At 38.7% G+C, this 25719-nt stretch overlaps 1 protein-coding gene across 1 annotated transcript; it reads right to left on the bottom strand.

The window, feature by feature from the left end:
- Window positions 1-10939: 10939 nt before the first annotated feature.
- On the bottom strand, window positions 10940-11878 carry LOC140609395 (olfactory receptor 2L2-like). Its single transcript, XM_072784740.1, has one exon. The coding sequence runs from the start codon at window positions 11876-11878 to the stop codon at window positions 10940-10942; it is 939 nt and encodes a 312-aa protein (XP_072640841.1).
- Window positions 11879-25719: the final 13841 nt, after the last annotated feature.

Below are 25719 nucleotides of genomic sequence, written 5' to 3' on the forward strand. Positions count from 1 at the left end.
ACCAAGATAGGCATTCTCTCAAAGCACGTCCTGCTCCACCACATCCTGCAGATAGGTCTATCCAGATCTGCACTACAAAGTGACTGCTGCTCTGGGGGATTTGGGTGGGTAGTAAATAAACACATTCATCAGCTGTGTGACCCCTTAGTGGTTGTGCAGGAAGCATGCTTTGTCCTTTGTTGTGTCTGCAACTGTGAGATAGAATAATTACAGTTAGGCTAGATGCCTGCCTCACTCTCCAAGAGGCCTGTAGCAGCCTCAGAAAGACATCTCTATACCACAAGAACCAAATTCTTCCTGATGCATCCACAGAAGAAAGGTGGATCTTTGCAGTTGGCTGGGCTGAAAGCAATCATTGCTCAGCCACAACAGGAGGGTGCACACAGCCCACACAAAAGATACTCCTGGAACACCTGGTTTCAGTGACTGGGGAGATTGTACTATAGGGTATCATGGGACCAATTCTATAGAAGGTCACTGATTTCAAGAACAGGGAACAAGCCCGAGGGATGCAGCTGATCTATCTAATGCATAGAAACAAACACAAAGAGATATATAAACTGAGGAGATAGATGAGTATATTCCAATGAAAGAACAAGACCAGATTACATTAAAATAGCTAAATAAAATGGAGATAAACAATATATTTGCTAAAGAATTCAAAGTAATGATCATACATCCATTTCTGTATCAGTTAGAAGGATATTGGGTTTGAGGTTGGTGTTGAGGCTAACTACTGTGAATTTCAGTGCTTCAATGAAACCTCCAGTGTGAGGCCTTCTGGTCAGACATCTGTGATTTCATTTTGCTAAAGCATTCACTGTATTCTTGTGGATTTCAGCTTTCTCTAAATTTGTTATGGCTGAATCAAGAAAGAAGGCATATGCATATTTCTACAGAAATTATGACTCCACAAACGATTTTGAGGAGATAAAGAAAGCTGGTATCTTTCAGAGTGCAAAGTGATTTTGTAATGTAAAGAATTATTTTGGGGATGCCTGGGTGGTTCAGTCCTTTAAGCTTCTACCTTTGGCTCACCTCATGACACCAGGATCCTGGGATCAAATTTTACATCAGGCTCCTTGCTGAGCCTGCTTCTCCCTCTCCCTGCCAGTCCCACTCCTTGTGCTCTGTCTCTGAAAAATAAATAAAACCTTCAAAAAATAATTGCTTTGGGTTGAGTCCCATGAATGATTTTCACTGCCTTGTGTTCCTGAACCATGAAACATATATATTAACTTATGAAATAGTTTATCTTGATAAATAAACAACTTACAACTTAAAAAAAAAGTCATAAAGATACTCATTGAACTTGTAGAACAAGTGGATAAACTCAGTGAGAACAACAACAACAAAAAATTCAGGGACACTTGGGTGGCTCAGCAGTTTAATGCCTGCCTTTGGCCCAGGGCATGATCCCAGAGTCCTGGGATCGAGTCCCACATTAGGCTCCCTGCATGGAGCCTGCTTCTCCCTCTGCCTATGTCTCTTCCTCTCTCTCTTTTGTGTCACTCATGAATAAATAAATAAAATCTTTAAAAAATTAATCAGAGCTGAAAAATGCAATAAAAGACATTTCAAAAATGCACTAGAGGAAATAAAAAACAGATTAGAGGGTGTAGATTAACAATTTGGCAATCTTCAAGACAAGGTAATGGAAAACAAATAAGTTGAACATCAAAAAGACAAAAAAAAAAACAACGAATAATAAAAAATTATAATAACTTAAGGGGACACAGTGAGTGACATCAAGTGTAGTAACACTCACCTTATAAAGATCTCAGAAGGAGAGAAGAGAGGAAACAGAAATAATAGCTGGCTTTGGGACGCCTGGGTGGTTCAGTGGTTGAATGTCTGCCTTTGGCTCAGGGCGTGATCCTGGAGTTCGGGATCCAGTCCCACATTGGGTTCCTTGCTTCTCCCTCTGCCTGTGTCTCTGCTTCTCTCTCCATGTCTCTCATAAATAAATAAATAAAATCTTCAAAAAAAAGAAATAAGAAATAATAGCTGGCTGAGTAATATATCCTGCCAATTGAAATGACACTGATGAAACTAAATGGTCTTATGCTAAGCAAAATAAGTCAACCAGAGAAAGACAAATATCATTTGCACTCATATGTGGAATTAAGAAACAAAACAGGATATGGGGGAAGACAGGGAAAAATAAAATAAGATGAAATCAGAGAGGGAGACAAATCATAAAAGACTCAACTCTAGGAAACAAACTGAGGGTTGCTGGAGGAGAGGTGAGTGTGGGATGGGGTAACTGGGTGATGGGCATTAGGAGGGCACATGATGTGAAGAGCACATTGTCTTGTATGCAACTGATCAATCACTGAACTCTACCTCTAAAACTGACAATACACCATAAGTTCATTAGTTCAATTTACATGAAATAAAATTTTATAAAAAATGGAATAAGAGATGAAAACTTGGGCAGTCTGGGGAGCTCAGCAGTTTAGCAAGCCTTCAGCCCAGGGCCTGATCCTGGAGACTGGGGATTGTGACCCAAGTCGGGCTCACTGCATGGAGCCTGCTTCTCCATCTGCCTGTGTCTGTGCCTCTCTCTGTCTCTGTGTGTGTGTGTGTCTCTCATGAATAAATAAATAAATAAATGAATAAATAAATAAATAAATAAATAAATAAATAAATCTTAAAAAAAGAGATTTGTATTTCCCTGATGGCAAGTGATGCAGAGCATTTTCTCATGTGCTTGTTGGCCATGTCTAGGTCTTCCTCTGTGAGATTTCTGTTCATGTCTTTTGCCCATTTCATGATTGGATTGTTTGTTTCTTTGCTGTTGAGTTTAATAAGTTCTTTATAGATCTTGGAAACTAGCCCTTTATCTGATATGTCATTTGCAAATATCTTCTCCCATCCTGTAGGTTGTCTTCCAGTTTTGTTGACTGTATCCTTTGCTGTGCAAAAGCTTCTTATCTTGATGAAATCCCAATAGTTCATTTTTGCTTTTGTTTCTCTTGCCTTCATGGATGTATCTTGCAAGAAGTTACTGTGGCCAAGTTCAAAAAGGGTGTTGCCTGTGTTCTCCTCTAGGATTTTGATGGAATCTTGTCTCACATTAAGATCTTTCATCCATTTTGAGTTTATCTTTGTGTATGGTGCAAGAGAGTGGTCTAGTTTCATTCTTCTGCATGTGGATGTCCAATTTTCCCAGCACCATTTATTGAAGAGACTGTCTTTTTTTTCCAATGGATGGTCTTTCTTGCTTTGTCAAATATTAGTTGACCATAAAGTTGAGGGTCCGCTTCTGGATTCTCTATTCTGTTCCATTGATCTATGTGTCAGTTTTTGTGCAAGTACCACGTTGTCTTGATGACCACAGCTTTGTAGTACAACCTGAAATCTAGCATTGTAATGCCCCCAGCTGTGGTTTTCTTTTTTATAATTCCTCTGGCTATTCGGGGTCTTTTCTGATTCCACACAAATCTTAAAATAATTTGTCTAACTCTCTGAAGAAAGACCATGGTATTTTGATAGGGATTGCATTATATGTGTAAATTGTCCTGGGTAACATTGACATTTTCACAATATTAATTCTGCCAATCCATGAGCATGGAATATTTTTCCATCTCTTTATGTCTTCCTCAATTTCTTTCAGAAGTGTTCTATAGTTTTTAGGGTATAGATCCTTTCCCTCTTTGATTAGGTTTATTCCTAGGTATCTTATGCTTTTGGGTGCAATTGTAAATGGGATTGACTCCTTAATTTCTCTTTCTTCAGTCTCATTGTTAGTGTATAGAAATGCTACTGACTGCTGGGCATTGATTTTGTATCCTGCCACACTGTCAAATTGCTGTCTGAGTTCTAGCAATCTTGGGGTGGAGTCTTTTGGGTTTTCTATGTAGAGTATCATGTCATCAGCAAAGAGGGAGAGTTTAACCTCTTCTTTGCCAATTTGAATCACTTTAATTTCTTTTTGTTTTCTGATTGCTGAGGCTAGGACTTCCAGTACTATGTTGAATAGCAGTGGTGAGAGTGGACATCCCTGTCTTGTTCCTGATCTTAGGGGAAAGGCTCCCAGGGCTTCTCCATTGAGAATGATATTTGCTGTGGGCTTTTCGTAGATGGCTTTTAAGATGTTTAGGAATATTCCCTCTATCCCTACAATCTGAAGAGTTTTGATCAGGAATGGATGCTGTATTTTGTCAAATGCTTTCTCTGCATCTATTGAGAGGATCGTATGGTTCTCTTTTTTTCCTTTGCTGATGTGGTGAATCACATTGATTGTTGTACGAGTGTTGAAACAGCCATACGTTCTGGGGATAAATCCTACTTGGTCATGGTGAATAATCTTCTTAATGTGTTGTTGGATCCTATTGGCTAGTATCTTGTTGAGAATTTTTGCATCCATGTTCATCAGGGATATTGGTCTATAATTCCTCTTTTTGGTGGAGTCTTTCTCTCATTTTTGAATTAAGGTGATTCTAGCCTCATAGAATGAGTTTGGAAGTACTCCATCTCTTTCTACCTTTCAGAACAGCTTTAGTAGAATAGGTATGGTTTCTTCTTTAAACATTTGATAGAATTCCCCTGGGAAGTCATCTGGCCCTGGGCTTTTGTGTCTTGGGAGGTTTTTGATGACTGCTTCAATATCCTCTCTGGTTATTGGCCTGTTCACGTTTTCTATTTCTTCCAGTTCCAGTTTTGGTAGTTTGTGGCTTTCCAGAAATGTGTCCATTTCTTCTAGATTGCCTAATTTATTGGCATATAGTTGTTCATAATATGTTTTTAATATCACTTGTATTTCCTTGGTGTTGGTAGTGATCTCTCCTTTCTCATTCATGATTTCATTAATTTGAGTCTTCTCTCTTCTTTTTAATAAGGCTGGTGAATGTTTTACCACCTCACACCATTGGGAATGGGGAAAATTAACAAGGCAGGAAAGAACAAATGTTGGAGACGATGTGGAGAAAGGGGAACTCTCCTGCACTGTTGGTTGGAATGTGAACTGGTGCAGCCACTCTGGAAAACTGTGCAGAGGTTTCTCAAAGAGTTAAAAATAGATCTGCCCTATGACCCAGCAATTGCACTGCTGGGGATTTACCTCAAAGATTCAGATGCAATGAAACGCCGGGACACCTGCACCCTGATGTTAATAGCAGCAATGTCCACAATAGCCAAACTGTGGAAGGAGCCTTGGTGTCCACCGAAAGATGAATGGATAAAGAAGATGTGGTTTATGTATACAATGGAATATTACTCAGCCATTAGAAACGACAAATACTCACCATTTGCTTCGATGTGGATGGTACTGGAGGGTATTATGCTGAGTGAAATAAGTCAATCGGAGAAGGACAAACATTATATGGTCTCATTCATTTGGGGAATATAAAAAATAGTGAAAGGGAATAAAGGGGAAAGAAGAAAAAATGAATGGGGAATATCAGAAAGGGAGACAGAACATGAGAGACTCCTAACTCTGGGAAATGAACAAGGGGTGGTAGAAAGGGAGGTGGGCGGGGTGTGGGGGTGACTGGGTGACGGGCACTGAGGGGAGCACTTGATGGAATGAGCACTGGGTGTTATGCTGTATGTTGACAAATTGAACACCAATAAAAAATAAATTTATAAAAAATTAATAAATTAAAAAAAGAGAGATGAAAACTTCCCTAATATAGGTAAAAAGACAGGAATCCAGGCCCACAAAGAACAGAGAACTCCTAAGATGAATCCAAAAAGGTGTACACCAAAACACATAATGATTAAAGTTGTGGGATGCCTGGGTGGCTCAGCGTTCATCTCAGGTTGTGATCCCAAAGTCCCTGGATCAAGTCATGCATCAGGCTCTTTGCACGGAGCCTGCACCTCCCTTTGTGATGTCTCTTCCTCTTTCTCTCTGTTTCTCTCATGAATAAATAAAGTCTTTAAAACTAAATAAATAAAGTGGTAAAAATAAAAATAAAGACAGAATCTTAAAATACAGGAGGAGAGAAAATGGTTACATACAATGAAAATTATAAGGCTATCAGATGAACATTTTTTCCTAAAAACAAAAAACAAAAAACTTTACAGTTCATAGGGATTGGCATGATACATTCAAACTGTTGAAAGAAATACCCTACAGCCAAGAATACTCTACCTGGCAATGTTATTATTCAGCATAGAAAAAGAGAGAAATAGTTTTCCAGACAAAAAAAAGTTAATGGAGTTTATCACCACTAGACCCGTATTACAGGAAATGTTAAATTGATTTTTTAATAGAAATAAAAGACCTCGAGTAGAAGTTAGAAAAGTATGAAAAGAAAAAAAATCACAGGAAAAGCATATTATAAAGGTAGGAGATTAATATTTATAAAGCCAGTATAGAGGTTAAAATGCAAATGTAAAAAATCAACTATGTATAGAAAAAATTAGTCAAAGCACATAGAAATTAAAAGGAGGTAAACTATGACAGCATATGCATAAAATGTGGAGTTAGCAGTAAAACATGCTCTTTTAGAATGTCTTTGAACTTAAACAACCAACTTAATATAGGCTGCAATACACAGAAGATGTTATATATGAACCTAAATGCAACCATACACACACACACACACACACTGTAATAGGTATACAAAGGCAAAAGAGAAAGAATCTAAGCATTACACTAAAGAAAGCCTTGAAACCACAAGGAAGACAGTGAGGATGAAAATATAATGTTCAGAAATAGAGCAGGGTATGGGAAACAGCAGAGTAAAGGGGCTAGTTGCTAGCAGTGGAAACACTGTGTCCCTTTATCTGGAGGGAAGGGAGTGGTATTTACAGAACTAAGAGAGCTGCCCATAGGGGTTATGACCTTGGTGAAGGAATGCAATCATTCTTCAAACCCATCCTGGTAAGAGCAAGATCATAAATACTCTTCCCTCTTCCTTCTAATATACAGGTGCCTCTCATAGATCAAGTATAGCAGGAAGTCAGAATACAAGGGAATTGGGGTGATATAGTCTGGATAGTGGTCCACACAGGCCAGGAGAGGGTAGGGTCAAACAGACTAACCAGCACAGATCTCATGGCAGTGACCCATAGCATCTAGGTGCTTCTTGTCCCAAGGCCACTGCAGGAGATCTATCGATGAGCTGTGAAGCAGAAGTAATGTGCCTTCCTTTTCAATCCAGAGAATTAAGATTGCTGTTCTCCCAGTTTTGCATGCTAAACTCTCAGAGCTGCCCTTGACTCCTCTATCTCACAACCTCTATCTCATAATCTTCAACAAATCATGCCAGCTTACCTTTGAGTTATGTCCAGAATTGGACCACATCTCCTTACCTGATACATCCCACCTCACTTCAAACTTCCACCATTTCTCACTTAGACTATTGCAAGACTTTTCTAATTGGCCTAGAAGACTTGCCTATGGTGCTCTCTGACTGTGTCTTCTATCACTCTTTCAACCACACCAGCCTCATCAGCGTCGCTTGAACGTGCTGGGCCCACTTCTATTCCCAAAGTCTTTTTTTTTTCTTTTGTATGAACAAAATTTCCCTAAATGTACTGTTATTCTTTACTCATTAATGTCTCTGCTCAAAAGCTCCCTATTCAGAGATGCTTCCCCTGAAGATGATATATACAAAAGGCATCCTTCTCTATCTTTCTTCCCTGCTTTATTTTTCATTATCACTTATCAACATGTTACATATTCTTTATTATATCTAATGTTACCCAGTCAGAATGTAAGCTCCATGAAAGCACTGATTTTCTTTTTTTCACTGCTTTAACTCCAGTGTCTAACATATAGTAGGTTCTCAAAAAAATATTTCTTGAACAAATGAGCAAACATGGTCTCCAATGTCATACCCACATGAACATAAATGAAGAAATTCTGATGCTCTTTCATAGTTTAACAATAACAAAATCATTAAAATGTCACCACAAAACCATTGTCTTCTACCATGATTTTCTCTACTCAATCTTAGAGGATAGTGAGGCATGCTCAAAAACTGTTGAAAAAAAAAGCAAGCCTTTGACCAATTGTTCATGTTCTATAGGGATTTTAGTTTTCAAGATATTCCATGTGTAAACCTGTATGCCTTTGATTTTCTATGTGCAAGTTGTAAAATTGCTGATTACCAAAAATTTCAGCTAATGTCTTCTGGTGAGATGACTGCCATAGTTATTTCCATGTCCAACTGCCTTAACTCAGAGAACCATCTGAAAAATATTTGTCTTCAAATGCCTCCTGTCCCCTGCTTGCTCAGATGTCATGTCCATTTTACATTTGTACCATTTCAGAGTCTCTGGGCACCTGAAATGGTTGTTACTTTGTATCTTTCATAAAAGCTTCATTTTCTATATCCTATCCCCATGGAGTTCTAGTTTCCATCTTAAAATAATTTATTCAGTTACAAAAGTTTATTTTCATATTAATGTGGTTGATTTTTAATATTCTATTTATTTATAGAAGACATTAAGGTTGTTCTACAACAAAGTATATGCATGTAGGAGAGCTATTAAAGTAGAAGAAGAAAATGAAAGTCATGAATATGAGAATGAAGAAACATGAAAGAAACATTATTTCATTTGGATTTAATCATAATTATTCTGAATGGTCATGTACTTAGTTATTTTAAATAATTATTTCCTCTTACAAGATTGTCATATTGTGTAAAGGTGCTTCCCCAACAAGAGTGGGACACAGACATGTAGTCTAAAGTGCAAGATGAGTGCCTTCCTGATCCAACTCTTTGGTGTGAATTCCACCAGGTTAAAATGCTTATTTTTTCTTCTTTCCCCTTTATTCCATTTCATTAATGAGTGGGAAATATCAGAAAGGGAGACAGAACATTAAAGACTCTTAACTCTGGGAAACGAACTAGGGGTGTGGTGGAAGGGGAGGTGGGCGGGGGGTGGGGGTGACTGGGTGACGGGCACTGAGGTGGGCACTTGCCGGGATGAGCACTGGGTGTTATTCTATATGTTGGCAAATTGAACACCAATAAAAGATAAATTTATAAAAATAAAAAATGCTCATTTACATGAGTTATGTATAAAAATAAAACTTTTAAAACTGTCAAACATAAATAACATGCTTTATGAACACATATTATTCAATAGAAACTCTTCAGCTAGCACTGTCTTCCTTCATTGAGTATTTCTTCCCTCTTCCTAGTGTCATCTTCTAAATACAATCTTATCTGTGGACTCCCTTTGGAGTACCAGAGTGTTACAGCATCATTAACAGGGTGGTGAGAACCAATGATAGTAACCATTAAATGACACAGTCTGCTTATTTGAGATGGATTAAATATAATTCTTATCCTTCACTTAAGTGGTATTTTTACTCAATTTCAATGGAAACTTTCAGGGCCCTTCTCTGTACCAGATTCTCTCATCTCATTCTCTCTAGCAATTATGAAGGGGCCATGGTTAATATTGTTGGCACAATTGAAGTTTGACATAGATTTTAAGTTTTCCAAAACTCAGCTTTGTATCTCTGTAATACAATGTCCAATGGATGGCTTCTGAAATAATTAAGGGATAAGTTGTTAGGTCGTTACCTCTCCTTCTGAGTGTTTCCTATTGATTGAAAAACTGCTTTTCTGTTATTTCAGTCATTTTAAAAAATAAAATATAATAAGTTCCTAGTGTGACAGCTATATATTGTATTTTCAATTTTTGATATATATCAATACTTTGGAAACATCTATAATACCTCCTGCTTAAAATTTTAATTGTTAAAATATTTTCAAGCATTAATATTTTTATATAATAAACCTATCTTTTTATTTTTACTTTTTTAAATCAAATTATATAATTTTATTTTTTAATAATAAATTTATTTTTTATTGGTGTTCAATTTGCCAACATACAGAATAACACCTAGTGCTCATCCTGTAAAGTGCCCCCCTCAGTGCCCACCCACCACCCAGTCACCCCCACTTCCCGCCCACCACCCCTTCCACCACCCCTAGTTCGTTTCCCAGAGTTAGGAGTCTTCCATGTTTTGTCTCACTTTCTGATATTTCCTACCCATTTCTTCTCCCTTCCCCTCTATTCCCTTTCACTATTCTTTATATTCCCCAAATGAATGAAACCATATAATGTTTGTTTTTACTCTGTGTGCTCAATGTTTTTAAATCATGAACTATTCCAAACACAAAGTTTATTCTCTATTATCTTAAAAATAATATTAGTTTTTGCTAGCTACTTTAACTCATTCTATTACATACATTATAATGACATCAGGAAACTTTACAATCAGTAAATTACTTTGCATTACAAGTCTAGAAAATTAGGTCAATAATTAGATCAGTGGCTCATAACCCTTGGCAAACATGGCAAGCACTAACTGGTCTGCCAGTCAGATTCTTGAGCCCAATTTAACAGTTTACAATTCTGCTAATCTGATATGGGCACAAAAGTAGTATATTTTATGAAGTCAGTAGATGATTCTAATGCAAGTCATCAGAAAACCACTCTTGGGAAGCACTGACATAGAGTGAAGACTATTTTCACAGGAGTAAGAAAAATTCAGAGTCCTGTTAGAGCAAAACAACACTGGTAAATTTATCTGATTCTTGATGATTTATCATTGTGTCCGTTAATTTATTTTAACTGGGAATTATCCTGAAGTATCTCTGTGCTAGGTGAATTTCTTTTTTCTTTTTCTTTTTCAACCAGGGATGCAAAAACTGGCCTTTCTTTCATGGGATCAACCTGAAACTTTTGGAAATACTAACTTGCACACTACCATCAATTATAAATCATGAAGAAAATTAATGTGCACAGTTCCCTTTCCTTCATCAGCACACCATCTAGGACAATTGGAAAGAAATTCTAAGATGGAAAGAGGAAAGGATAAACATTTTTTTCCTGCAGATAAACTCAGTAAAATGAATTGACTTTTCCAAGATCTTGAAGGGATTATTTTTTTAACTGGCAAAATACCCCTTTGCTGGTGCATCCCTATTTTGTCTATGACTGATATTGGGATTTCTATCATTTACTTTGAGGACTGATACCTCCCCATTAACTTTTTCAGTGCACTTAGAACATCCTTGTTCCTGAGACTATAGGCAAGAGGGTTTAGGAGTGGAGTGAGGACAGTTCCAAATAGAAAGAGACCCTGATTCAACTTTGGAGTCTTGGCAGAACCAGGTCTCATGTAGATGCACATACCTGGACCAAAATAGAGACCCACCACACAGAGGTGAGAGGAGCAGGTGGCTAGAGCCTTGTTCCTGCCCTCTGGGGAGTTCATTCGGAGTACAGCAAGGAGTATGAGAACATAGGAAGACAAAATGAGAGATAATGGCAGAAGCAGAACAAGGATGCTTGTTATCACCACTGCCTTCTCATAGGCTGAGATATCCTCACAGACGATCCTAAGCACAGCCATGACTTCGCAGAAGAAGTGGGGAATCTCTCTAGGGTTGCAGATATTAAAATGTAAGGTAAAAACAGTGTGACCCAGAGAAGTAAGTGCCCCTCCAGCCCAAGACATGGCAATCATCCGTAAGCAAACTCTAGGATTGATGATAACTGGGTACCGCAGAGGATCACATATAGCCACGTAACGATCAAAGCACATGAGAGTTATAAGGATGCATTCTGCAATGGCCACAGTCAGGGAGAAGAAAATTTGAGTCCCACAAGCCAGGAATGATATGTTCCGCCAACCAGAGAAGAAGTTGGCCACCATCTTGGGGACAATGCTAGAGGTCAAAGTCAAGTCCATTAAGGAGAGCTGACTGAGCAGGAAGTACATGGGGGTGTGGAGATGGGAATACAACCAAATGAGGATGATCAGAAGAGTGTTGCCAGTGAAGGCGGCCATGTAGATCAGAAGAATGATGGAGACCACGGCTGTGATGTGTTTAAATTCAGGGAAGAAGCCCAGGAGAATGAAGTCTGTGGATTCTGTTTCATTCCTACTTCTCATGGCTCTCTGTAAGAACAGAGTTATTAAAAATGTTATAGAAATGAAGCAGTTTCTCATTAAAATTTAAGAATGATAACAATGGCAAATATAAAACAACTCATCCATAATCACTTGAATCAGTTCTTAATATTTTTCTATACTCCTTATCCATGATTTTTCTTAAAAGATTTTTATTTATTTATTTGAGACAGAGTGAAAGAGAAAGTATGAGCTAGGAAACAGAGAAGCAGACTCCCTGCTAAGCAGGGACCCCCTCCACTCCTGCCCCATAGGTGGGACTCAGGCAGACACTTGACCAACTGAGCCACACAGGCACCTCCTTATCCATGAATTAATGTACTTTTAGAAACCAGAGTGTACATGTTATAATGAAAGAAAAAATGTATGCTTATTTCCAGGTCAGATATCATAGGCTTTATTTGACTTTGGAAAAAAAAAAGTTGCTCATTTAATTTATAGAAGAATTTTTCTGATTCTAAAACACTTCTACTTTACTCAAGTCTTTTGGCTCTGGCCACTATAATTTAAGGAAAAATTGATCATTATGGCTACATCTTGTGTTATAGGCACTTATGATTATTTAAAATTTTAATCTAATTAGCCTTATTTTCCACCCAGAGAAAACACTTACTGTATTCACATGGTCTATAGTAAATTCAGATTATCAGTAAGGGAGAAAGTTTTCTTTCTTTCTTACCTTTTTTTTTAACATTTAATTTATTTATTTGAGAGAGGGGGAAGGGGAACATGAGCAGGGCCAGGATCAGAGGGAGAAGCAGTCTCCATTCTGAGCAGGGAGTCCAATGTAGGACTTGATCCTAGGACCCCAGGATCATCACCTGAGCTGAAGGCGGATGCTTAACTGACTGCGCCGTCCAGGTGCCCCAGAAATTTTTCTTTCTACATGATCTTATAGGGTTCTTTATGTTGTAGAATTCATACTCTTCTTAACCACTAGGTACAGCTATTATACCACTCATGGGTACAGGGAAAATCTTTAGGGCTTCTTTCCCTCACATTTACATTTTTTTTTCCTTTTTAGACTATCTTAGTTCTATTTAGTCTTCTCTAATACCTTTAAATGTTTTAAATATCTACACAACCTTTGATAAGTTTATTACAAGAGGGAAAATTCTCCTCTTTTTGTATGAGACTCATATGACCTTGTTAAAAATCAGACAATGACAGTACAAAAAAGAGAAACTGTATTCATGAAAAGTTTCCAAAACTATAAAGAAAATAGCAAATTGACCATACTGGTATATAAAAAAATAATCACTCAAATTTAAAATAAGGAAAGACTAACATCAGAATATCTCTAAAGTTGGTTCACCATTTAGAACAGATTAAAGAAAAAAAAAGTCTATGCCTTTTGCATTAGCAACAAAATTTTGATAAAATTTATTATTAAATTATTATTTTAAAACCATCCTAACAAAATGGTAGTGAAATAAAATACAGTGTCCTATTATCTTATCTTCTTGAAAAACTGTGAAATTTATTTTTTCATGAAATTCTTGAAAATATTATTTTTAAATTGTTAGGCTACTCCTCTCTTCTGGAACCTGTGTGTATGTATGTGTGTAAACATTAACAGTGAAATTCAAGTTTCCTTTGTTTTTTGTTCTGTTTTGATTTTTGTTTTTTACAGAAGGACTAAAAGAACATGTTGCTTATGTTTATCCAGTACTCTCTCCTTAGAAACAGTATGTTCAAATACTAGGTCATTGATTACTTTTCTAACACTTGCACAGTTTGATTTCAACTCATTGCTTCCATGAAGATACTTGATATTCATTTGTTCACCAAAAAGAGTAACCACTTTTGAAGAAATTATGATAAAAATACCAAAATCTGCTCCCTTTGCTCACACTAAGAGCCTGAGACTTCTTGTGAAGCACCAAGGCCTCTGTGTGGTGGCACTGCCAGAAATAGCCAACTGATAGCCAATATTCTTTACATACCCAACTTTTATTATAGCATTCTGTGTGGATCCCCTTCAAACCAAGAGATCACATGCCAATCATAATCTGCTTCCTGTCACTGGGTGTTTGATTGACTGGATGAGTTAGCCTGCTTTTAGATGTGGACATAATTTAAGATAATAATAATAATAATAATAATAATAAATAATAATAATGGCAAAATTGGCCAGAATGCATCTTACTCTCTCCTGTCTTAAAGTGAATCTTGGTGTAGTCAGTGGTTTGTTTATGCCTGAACTAGACTCATCAGATGGTGAGAAACTGAGATTTCAGAATGTCCAGATCTTTGAAAATTCTCTAACTTTTCAAAAAAGTAGAGCACAGCTCTGATTTAAGTGCTATGCTATACAGCTTCCAATGTCTAGTTCAAGAGCTATTTCCTTACTTTTGGGTATCCCAAAGCTTGGCTAGGTTCTATTATAAACTTTCCTTCCAAACTATATTCATCACAGCCTGGATTGAAACCTAAATTTCATCACTGTTTTGTGACTATATGTTTTCTTATATGTCTCACCCCTTAAACCATGAAATTTATGATAGAAGGACCTGGTAAGTTATTTTTCTCTCTAAATTTAGCATGTTGCTTTCACTGAAAATGAGTTAAATACACAATCACCTTAGGGCTAGAATCCAGGCCTTTGAACACTGGATGTTTTACCTGGACCAAACTAGATGCTTTTAGCACAAACAATTATTTTTCTACTGAAACGTATTACTTCATTTTGACTTATGATCCCTTATTGCTTTCAAAGCACTTTCCAGCATTTTATTTTGTTGGGCTATATGGGAGGAGACTCAACATCATTATGTCTACTTAAGTGATATACAGAAAGAACCAGGTCACAGTCAAATAACACTGTCCTATTCTTGGGTAAATCATCTGCTTACCAAGATTGAGCTTCACAAATACTAGTGACAAATAACTATAGAGTTAGCTTAAACAGATTTTCACAATCTAGGAAAACTGGGTTACTTACCTTATCAAGACACTTACCTTGTAATTTGTATTCGGTCATTGAAATTTCTTACAAAATATAAAATATTCAAAATTCCTACTGCTAACTGGGTACCGCAGACTCCAGCATGCTGAATATACTATTAAATGGAAATGCTGAATATACTATTAAAGAGGAAAACATAAACTCTTTTAATAGGTAAAAACACATAACTGAGTAGGTCTTGATAGGATATCTGTCCTCAGCCTGTAGGATTGTGGGCAGAGCTAAGATCTCCCTAATTCCTCAATGCCATGGGGTTTACTATGGAATGCCTGGTCAGACCAAACATTGCAGCTTCATGACAGCCCTGCCAGTTTCTGATTAAGGGCTAAGGAACCCAAGTATAGCATCCTGGAGAAATATTCTCTCCAGGATATGATTAGAGGTCTTCAAACCATCTACTAGTACAAGCTCTGATTTTCTTTTTTGTCAGCACCACTATTGTTTTCCCAGAGGTCCAATTTAGAATTTTCTTGCATTTTGGTCATTATTCCCATGTAACCACTAAACCAGTTATTGACTTTTCCTTTCTAACATCTCTTATTTTCTCCTTCCTTTGTATTCACACTCTATTCCTAATTTCCCCGTATAGAATTACCTCCTCTACTTTATCTTGTTAGCTAAATTTTTTCTTTTCTTTAAGGTCAGATGCAAGTGTCACCTCCTCAGTGAAATCTTCCTTTATATCTGCAGTAAATATCAACATATTTTTTCCTGGTTAACTATGACATTTCTCTTTTGGCTTATTATCTACTTTGTACTGTTACTGATCTTTTAACACTCTCTTACAGTTAACAAGATGTCAAGCTATGGAAAGTCTAGGTTTTGCCTAAATGTTCCTATGGTTTCCTATTCCTGGAAGATTATCTTATTCTTAGTACACACTGACTTGACACTACTAATTAAATTAGATTTCATTAAGATCAACAAACGCTATATACTATATACAGAATTCAAAATTGAAAAAAATAAATTCACTAAAGCATTTCAAAATGAGGGAGATTGATTAATGAAGAAAGAGATCACGTATGGGATGAGTACTGCAATAAAAGTAGGTAGATATTACTACAGCAGCAAACAGACAAAGGGATTAATTTGTGTAGTACCATACATCTTTCATTCAGATTTCTCTATTGCTAACATATACATTACTATGGAGCCTATCCTGGTTCTTTCATAAAACCAAAGAACTGATATCTGTACATTAATATTAACTAAAATTTTTTTAAAAAGATTTTATTTATTTATTCATAAAAGACACAGATGGAGAGAAGCAGAGATATAGGCAGAGGGAGAAGCAGGCTCCCTGCAAGGAGCTGGATGTGGGACTTGATCCCAGATCCCAGGATCATGACCTGAGCCAAAGGCAGATGCTCAACGTTGAGCCACCCAGGCATCCCAATATTAACTAAATTCTATATTTTATTCATATTTCACTCACTTTCCTAATGTCCTTCTTTTTCAGATTGCTTTTCAAGAATCACATTTATATTTAGTCAACAACTCCTCTTAGGACTCTCTGGGGTGTGAGAGCCACTCAGGTCTTTGTTTTTAATGGCTCTGACAATTTTGAGGAGTACTGACAGGTATTTTATACAATGTTCCTCAATTTTTTTGTGTTTTTTGTTTTTGTTTTTGCTTTACTCATTAGACAAAGGTTATGCGTTTCAGAAAAGAAGATTGCAGAGATTAAGTGCCCTTAATTATCATGTCTTCTTAGGGGTGCATTATGCCTATATAACCTACTACTGATGATGCTAATCTTGGTCACTTGTCTGGGGTAATTTTCACCAGATTTTTCCAATGTAAAGTTACTCCTTCTCCCCTTTTTATATGCTTTACTCTTTGTTGTTGTTTTTTAAAAATTTGTTCTGTGGCAGCCCCGGTGGCGCAGCGGTTTAGCACTGCCTGCAGCCCAGGGTGATCCTGGGGACCCAGGATCGGGTCCCACATCAGGCTCCTTGCCTGGAGCCTGCTTCTCCCTCTGCCTGTGTCTTTCTCTGCGTCTCTCATGAATAAATAAATAAAATATTTTTAAAAATAAAATTTGTTTTTAAGAATAAATGAATAAATAAATAAAATAAATAAATGAATAAATAAATAAAATATTTTTAAAAATAAAATTTATTTTTATTTTTATTTTTATTTAAAAATAAAATAAAATAAAATTTGTTTTTAAGATTTTATTTATTTATTCATGAGAGACACAGAGGCAGAAACACAGACAGAGGGAGAAGCAGGCTCCCTGCAGGAGTCCAATGTGGGACTTGATCCCAGGACCCCGGGATCACGACCTGAGCCAAAAGGCAGATGCTCAACCACTGAGGCACTCAGGTGTCCCTATGTCCTACTCTTTGTTTTTTTTGTTTTGTTTTGTTTTGTTTTGTTTTCGATGCAAACACACCAGGGTTTATTTACAAGTTCGAGCTTGAGTCCAAGTATACCCGACACAGCGGAGCAGGGACTTGGGCCCCGAGGTGGGTTTCAGCTTAGTTTTAAGGGCTGGTCTAGGGGACCTTCAGAAGGGGGGGAGCAATTTCTCAAGTTCTGTTTACGTTTTGATAAGGGGCTTTCAAGGGCATTGAGCTCTGTTTTTATTCTAATATGGGGCTTTCTAGGACATTAAGCTAAAAGCTGTTTTCTTCCTGTAACTGAAGTAAGGTAAAGTTCAGCTCTTATTCACAGGGGCCTGGGATGGCTGTACTTGTGCTAACGCTGAACTTAAAGTGGAATGGCCTTAATTTTCTCGGCCTCCATATTTTCCCCTCTCAGAGGAACCTAAGGAAGGACCCAATCATGGGTCCAGGTTGCTCTCAGAGTGAGGCAGGGGGAATGATTAAACCAGGATTCGAACCAACCTTGTTGCTGTTCTTGCTCCCATTTACATTTCAGTGAAGAAGCAACATCCTAGGTTTAAGGCAGCATGTAACCCCCCACCCCCACCCTTTGTTGTAAGAAGACTAAGTCTAATCCCCTTCTATTTTGTTGTTTTTTTAATAATAAATTTATTTTTATTGGTGTTCAATTTACCAACATACAGAATAACACCCAGTGCTCATTCCGTCAAGTGCCCCCCTGAGTGCCCGTCACCCAGTCACTCCCAACCCCCACCCACCTCCCCTTTCACCACTCCTAGTTCATTTCCCAGAGTTAGGAATCTTCATGTTCTGATCCCCTTCTATTTTGAAAGACAACCTCAGACTAGGGAGTCTTGAAGGTGGGAAATAAGTGAGAACAGTGCAGTCTTAGCTTTAGGGGATTGTTCTTGTCCGGTTGGCTTTTCCTTTCTGAACAAAGTCCTTGAGAACAGAGTGTTGGTCAGCTGGCTGGAAGTGGGTGTAGTGGACCCAGGGAGTAATCCCGTCGACCTTGAGAGCGGTGAGAGTGGTCAGGATCACGATGTAAGGTCCCTTCCAGCGAGGTTGAAGTGTCTGGTGCTGGCCCAGTCACCTGTCCGATATCCATGAGGGTTCAGGGTGGCCCAGTCTCGTAGAGGGCCCTCAGCTTAGGCCACACCTGCTCATGGGTTCATTGTAACATTTGGAGGGAGAAAAGGAGTTGGTAACCATCAAATTCAGCAAGCCCCTCAGGTTTTAAATTGGGCATAACAGGTGGAGGAAGACCGAACATGATCTCGTAGGGAGTCAGTCCCATCTTATATGGGGAATGAAGGGGAGGAGAGTCACCCAGTCCCCGCCAGTCTCCAGGGCTAATTCAGTTAAGGTCTTCTTTAATGTTCAGTTCATCCTCTCTACCTGTCCTGAGCTCTGGGGCCTATATGCACAATGTAATTTCCAATCTGCCCCAAGTACTAGTGCCACTCCCCATGTTAACTTAGAGACGAATCCTGGGCTGTTGTCTGATCCAATTTTAACAGGAAAACCATACCTCGGTGAGATGTCTTCCAGCAGTTTCTTGGTCACGGTCTGTGGTGTTTCATGTTTGGTGGGAAATGCTTCTGTCCATCCTGAAAAAGTATCTACAAACACTAGTAAATACCTGTATCCGTATTTTCCAGGTTTTGCCTCAGTGAAGTCCACTTCCCAGTAGGCTCCTGGGCAGTCCCCTCGGAGCCAGGTTAAATCCGTGGGCAGAGGCATTAGTTAACTGGCATGTGCGGCAGCTCACCACAATCTGCTCCATCTTTGTTCCAAAGTCTTTAATAGTGATCTTTGCATGTCGTATGAGGTCTTCCATCTTCCTTGTTCCCGTGTGAGTACTCCGATGTATTCTGGAGGCCTCGCCGTCCTAGTTCCTCTGGCAGGAGGATGCTGGAGTCTGCGGCCCTCCACCAGCCACACAATCACTGGGTCATAGGCAAGTGTTTGATCCAGTGTAAGTCAGCATCAGTATAGTTGGGGGTGTCGGCTGTGGAGGCCAAGAAAATTAAGGCCATTCCACTTTAAGTTCAGTATTAGTAGCACAAGTGCAGCCATCCCAGGCCCCTGTGAATAAGAGCTGAACTTTACCTTACTTCAGTTACAGGAAGAAAACAGCTTACAGCTTAATGTCCTAGAAAGTCCCCCATTAGAATAAGAACAGAGCCCAAGCCAAGGGCAGGAAGCCCCTATTAGAATAAGAACAGAGCTCAATGCCCTTGAAAGCCCCATATCAGAATGTAAAGGGAACTTGAGAAATTGCTCCCCCCTTCGGAAGGTCCCCGAGACCAGCCCTTAAAACTAAGCTAAAACCCACCTTGGGGTCCAAGTCCCTGCTCCGCTGTGTCGGGTATGCTGTGTCGGGTATACTTGGACCGAAGCCCGAGCTTGCAAATAAACCCTCATGTGTTTGTATTGGTGTTAGCTCCTTGGTGGTTTCTCGGATTCGCAATCTTGGGCACAACAGGGCAGGGTTGGTGCCCCCACATCGGGTCTCCATTTCCATGGTTATAGCTGCCCCCCGCTTATCTGATTCCTTCTCAGAGGAAACTGCTGCCGTCTGTGTACCAGGTGGCTTTGGTGTTCGGCAGTGGCTGGTCCTGGAGATCAGCTCTGATTCCATGCACCTGTGCCAAAATTTCTTGACAGTCATGCAGAGGGGGGTCCCAGTCTGGGCTAGGGAGATGAGAGGCATGGGGTATTGGCAGACCCTGACACGGTCGGCCCCTGGTTTTAGTTATGGTTGGTCGGTGCTGGGCCAGCCCAAATCCCCCAGGTTCTGACCACGCTTGGGGAAATTCCTGCAGCCAACAGTCAATGTCAGTCATTGGGGCTGAGGGCGTTTGGTGGAGACAATATTTGTCTTCTGAACTCAGGACAAGCACCTGAATCCGGTGCCCCTCTTTTTTTAGGATTTTTGTCCCTTTGGGGTGGAAGCGAATTTGTGCCCCCATCTTGGTGAGCAAATCCCGACCTAACAACGGGTAGGGAAACTCAGGGATGACCATGAAGGAGTGGGATACCCAGCGCATGCCAAGATCCCCAGTTCTTCGGGTAGTCCATGAGTACTGTTCGGTGCCCGTAGCCCCTTACATAAAGTCTTGCTTGCCAATTTCCCTTGGGCTTGTAATAAAACTGAATGTTGTACCCCAGTGTCCACTAGGAATTCAACAAGTTGCTCTAAGAGTTACCCTGGGCTCGGGGGGGGGGGGTTGCCGAACCCTGACTCCCCTAATCGTCCAGGTCCTGCATTTCCAAGATCTTGGCAGGGGCCTTAGATCTTTTGTTAGGGCAGTTTTTTTACCAGGGGCCCTCTTCTTTGCAATAAGCACATTGGTTTTTGTTCATCTTAGGGCGCTCCCGACGGGGACAAGGGCCATCCTCCTTACCTGTCCCTGAGGCCAGCTTCTTGAGGTGCCTCCATCTTTCCTGTGGGTCATCCATGGATGTGGCCAGCAGGATCTTGGCCAGGTTTTGGGTCTGCCGGTCCCTTAGTTTGGTTTGTTGTTCTTCCGGACTTTCTCTATTATTACAGACTCGTTCTGCTACTATCACTAAGTCCTGCAAGCTCTTCTCTCCCAGTCTCTCTACTCTTTGCAATTTCTTTTCAATGTCCAGAGCGGCCTGGTTAACAAAAGCCATGATAATTGCAGCCTTTGTTTCCGGGGCTTCTGGGTTCATAAGGGTGTACTGCCTAAAAGCCTCTATGACTCCCTCTAAGAAGGCTGCTGGACTCTCATCCTTACCCTGTCTCACATCATAGACCTTGGCCAGATTGGTAGTCTTGCACGCGGCAGCCTGGAGACCTGCCATTAGAGTCTGGCGTTGGACCCGGAGTCTCTCCTTACCTTCAGCCGAGTTGTGTGCTTTGGGGGGTAAAAAGGGTTTTAGCCAAGGAGGGGAATTTTCGGTCATGTCCTGCCAAGCCAGGATGTTGGGCACCTGGTCAGGGGGGCCGTCTGGTTTGTCCCTGAAGATCACGGCCTTAACCTGTAAGATAATAGGTAGGTGAAAAGTTCCTTCTCGGGGCCATCCCACGTTGAGTATTGGCCATTCTGATATGCAATAATTTTGGAATCTCTCTCCGTATGTCTATGCTCAGAATAAGAGCTCTTTCCCTAACATCCGAGAAGTGGGAGAGCATAAGGGACAAGGGTGTGGTTTGCGTCTGCCCCATTATGTCCCCCGTCCACACCAAGGCACAGACAGTTATGACAGTTAACAAATAACACAGTCAAACGCACAAACAGTTAACAAGGACACAGTAACACAGACCAGCGCGCAAACAGGTAACAAGAACACAGTAACAGACAAACGTTCCAGTGCGGCCACGGAGACAAAACAAAAAGCAACCCGGGGGGCTGGCAGCCGGCCCTCCTTACATGAGGACCTCCGTCCTCCCTACAGATGAGGACCCTGTCCTCCCAGTGGGGACAAGGGACGTCTCCTCAAGACCCCCAATCGACGCCCGCCAGCGTGTCTGCCTAAGCCAATGCCGACCCAATATAGATTGGAATTCCTACAGGTAGAGCTCTCAGAGAATATGCGCGCAAAATGTGGAAAAAGTTGAGTGCACTCCCCAAGCATGAAACCCTCAGGATGGGGTCCTGGAGGTTTCTAGGATCCCGGACGAGCCCCCAAATGTCGTGCCCAAAATTGCGAATCTGAGAAACCACCAAGGAGCCGACACCGATGCAAACACAGGAGGGTTTGTTTACAAGTTCGAGCTTGGGTCCAAGTGTACCCGACACAGCGGAGCAGGGACTTGGACCTATGTCCTTCTCTTTGGAAGCAAACCACTGAGTACAGTGCACACTCAAGGTAGGAGGCAGGTCAATCTTCACCTTCATGAGGTGTGGAGTATCTACATAAATTATTTGGAATTATCCTATACAAACTGTTTTTTCCCCTCCCTCTCTTCCTTCTTTTTTTGTCTTCCTTCCTTCCTTCTCCTTGCTTCCTTTTTTTCCTTTTCACTAATTTATGTCAGTATGAAGTCACAGACTATACTTTGGAAAAACAATCATGTTTTGACTCTCTCTCCCCTGGAAACACCACAAGTTGTTGGTATGCATAGGTCTTAACTACCATTTTTTAACTTTAACTTTTAAGATATAGATTAATATGCAGTTATGAGAAATAACATACAATGATCTATTCTATGCTTCACACATTTTCCCTTAATTACAATCAGGAATTGACGTGATCTACTAACCTTAATCACATTTCACCAGTTTTTTATATAGTTTTTCATATGTGTAAATTTGTGTGACCACCAACACAGGCAAGATACAGAATGATTCCTGATCTCATTCTTTATGCTCCTTCCTTAGCCCCCGACTCACTAATATGCTCCCCATCTCTGTAGTTTTGTTATTTTGATGTTATACACATAGGATAATATATTATGTGACCCTTTGGTATTTTTTGTTTCCTTCAGTATAATTCCTTTGAAATCTATGTAAGTTTTTTAACATATCAATCACTCATTTACTTTTATTGCTAAGTAGTATCTCATGCTATGGATGTATCACAGTTTGTTTAACTATTTCCATGTTGAAGGATATTTAGTTTATCTCTGGTTTTGGTCATCATGACTAAATTCACTGTTACTATATATAGGTTTTTTGGGGGTTTTTTTGGTGTAAACATAAGCATTTGTTCTCTGGGATACATGCTCAAGAATGCACTTATGAGATGACATTTCCAGAATGGCTATACCATTTTGTTTTACCAAAGCCAATCTATGAGACATCTGGATTCTCTGTAACTTCTCCTGCTTTTGTTGGAACTGCGGTTTCTTTCTGTTCTTCTGATAGGAGTACAGTGATACCTTGTGACTTTAATTTGCATTTCTCTAATGGCTAATGATGTTAAACATTTTTTTCAGGTGTTTGTTTGCAATATATGGATCTTCTTCAGTAAAGTGCCTGTTCATATTATTTGCTTATTTTCTAAGTAGATTATTTTATTGAATTCAAAGTCTAATATATATTTTGGTATAATCCTTTGTCAGATAGGTAGTTTATACATATTTCCTCCAAGTCTATAACTTTCTTTTCATCTTCTTAAAAAGGTCTCTTCTATTGTAGTAAGAACACATAAGAGCTACGCTCTAAACAAAATCTTAACTGCAAAATACTGAATTGTTAACTATAGACATAGTTTTATACAGCAGATATCTAATTCATCTAGTGTCTCAAATTTTATACCTGTTGAAGAGCAATCATAATCCCCTGTGTTTGTCTGCTATTGGCAACCACAATTCTGCTACTTCTATGAATTTGACAGTTTTAGATACTGCATATAATTGGAATTATAAAGCGTTTTTTCTTCTGTTAGTGGTTTATTTCACTTAGCACATGCCCTCCAGGTTCATAGATATTGTCTCATATCAAAGAATTTCCTTAGTATTTAAAACTGAATAATATTCTAAATATTCTAATGTATACCACATTTTCTTTCTCTATCTATTGAGAGATATTTAGGTTGTTTCCATTTCTTAGCTACCATGAAAATGCCAACTTCCATGATTATGAGAGTGTATATATTTCTATAAGACCCTAATGTCAAGATTTTTGGATAAATACCCAGAAGTGGGATGGCTAAGCATATCAGAGCTCTATTTGTAATTTTTGGGGAGCTTCCACAATATTTTTACATGAGAACTGCACCATTTTGCATTACAACCAACAGTGTACAAGGGCTTCAGTTTATTCAAATGCTCACCGGGACGTCATTTTCTGGTGGTGTTGTCATTTTGGATACTGACCACCTTAATAGGAATGAGATGATATCTTATGGTTTTGATTCGCATTTCCCTGATGATTTAGGGGTACTGAGCAACTCCTCATATAATTGTTGCTGTGTCTTCTTGGAGAAATATTTATTCAACCTCTTGCCCATTTTTAATTGTATTATTTGTGGAAAATTTTTATATTGAATGTAGGAGTGTTTTTTGTATATTTAGATACTAATATGTCATCAGATATGTCATTTGAACATATTTTTTCCCAATCTGTAGCTTGCCCTTTATGTTGTTGACTGTTTCCTTTTGGTGCAGAAGCTCTTATTTGATGTGATCTTGTCTACTTTTTAAAAAATTTGTGTTGTCATAGAAATAATTCCAAGATAAGTTTTATAAAGATTTTCTTTATGTTTTATTCTAGGGGTTTGAGAGATTTGGGTACTACAATTAAGTCTTTAATCCATTTAGAGTTGATTTTTGTTTGTGATGTGAGAGAAAGGTTGTTTTCACTCTTTTCCCTTTTACCAACACAATTTATTGAAAATATCTTCTTTCTTCATTGTGTATTTTTGGCACTCTTGTCAAAGATCAGATGACTGTATGTATGCAGGTATATTATGGGCTCTATTCTGTTTCATTGGTCTATATGTCTGTTTTTGTTTTGTCTTTTGTTTTGCCAGCACCATCCTCTAATTTTAATTTGCTCTAGTTTTGTAACAGATTGTGAAGTCAGAAAATGTAAGTCTAGTCTTATTCTTCCTTCTCAAGATTGCTTTGTTTATTCTGGGTCTTTGTGATTCCATATGAATTTTAGTAGTTTTTTCTATGTTTGTTAAAAAATATCATTAAGATTCTGATAGGGGTTGCATTCAATATGTGTACTGCTTTGGGTACTATGAATATTTCAGTAATATTTTTCTTCAAATTCATAAAAATAAACAACTTCCAATTTATTTCTTATTCTAAATTCTTTCATTAACTTATAGTTTTCAGTGTATAAACCTTTCATTTCTTTGGTTAAGTTTTTGTCTACATATTTTATTTTTTGATGCTAATTTAAATGGGACTCTTTTTTAATTTTCTTTTTGTATAGCTTGTTGTTAGTTATAGAAATGCAACTGATTTTTAAATTTTGATTTTTCATCCTGAAAATCTGCTAAATTTGTTTATTACCTTTCATTATTTTAGTGGTCTTCAAATTTTCCTACATATAATATTAATGTCAGCTGCACACAGAAATAGCTGCTTTTCTGATTTGAGTGACTATTATTTTCTTGCCTAATTGGTTGATTTAAAACCTGCATTGAATAGAAGTAGTGAAAGTGAGCATCTTTGTCTAGTTCCTGATTTTTTTTTTCTTTCCTTGTGATTTATTTATTTTAGAGAGTGAGCATGAGTAGGGGGAGGGACCGAGGAAGAGGATTAGAAAGAATCTCAAGAAGACTACTCACTGAGTGCAAAGCCCAACATGGGGCTCAATCTGACGACCCTGAGATCATAATCTGAGCTGAAAACCAAGAGCTAGCCACTTAACTGACTGAGCCACCAATGCATCCCCACCTAGTTTCTGATCTTAAAGGAAAAATGTTCACCATTGAGTATGATGCTAGCTGTGGACTTTTTACATAACAGCTTTATTATGGTGAGGTAAATTATGTCTACTCTGAGATTTCTGAGAGTTTTGAGATGATAATTTAAAAAAATTCTGTTTAATATGATGTTTGATTGATTT

Source organism: Canis lupus, chromosome 18, assembly GCF_048164855.1.
Source record: "Canis lupus baileyi chromosome 18, mCanLup2.hap1, whole genome shotgun sequence".
NCBI lineage: Eukaryota > Metazoa > Chordata > Mammalia > Carnivora > Canidae > Canis > Canis lupus.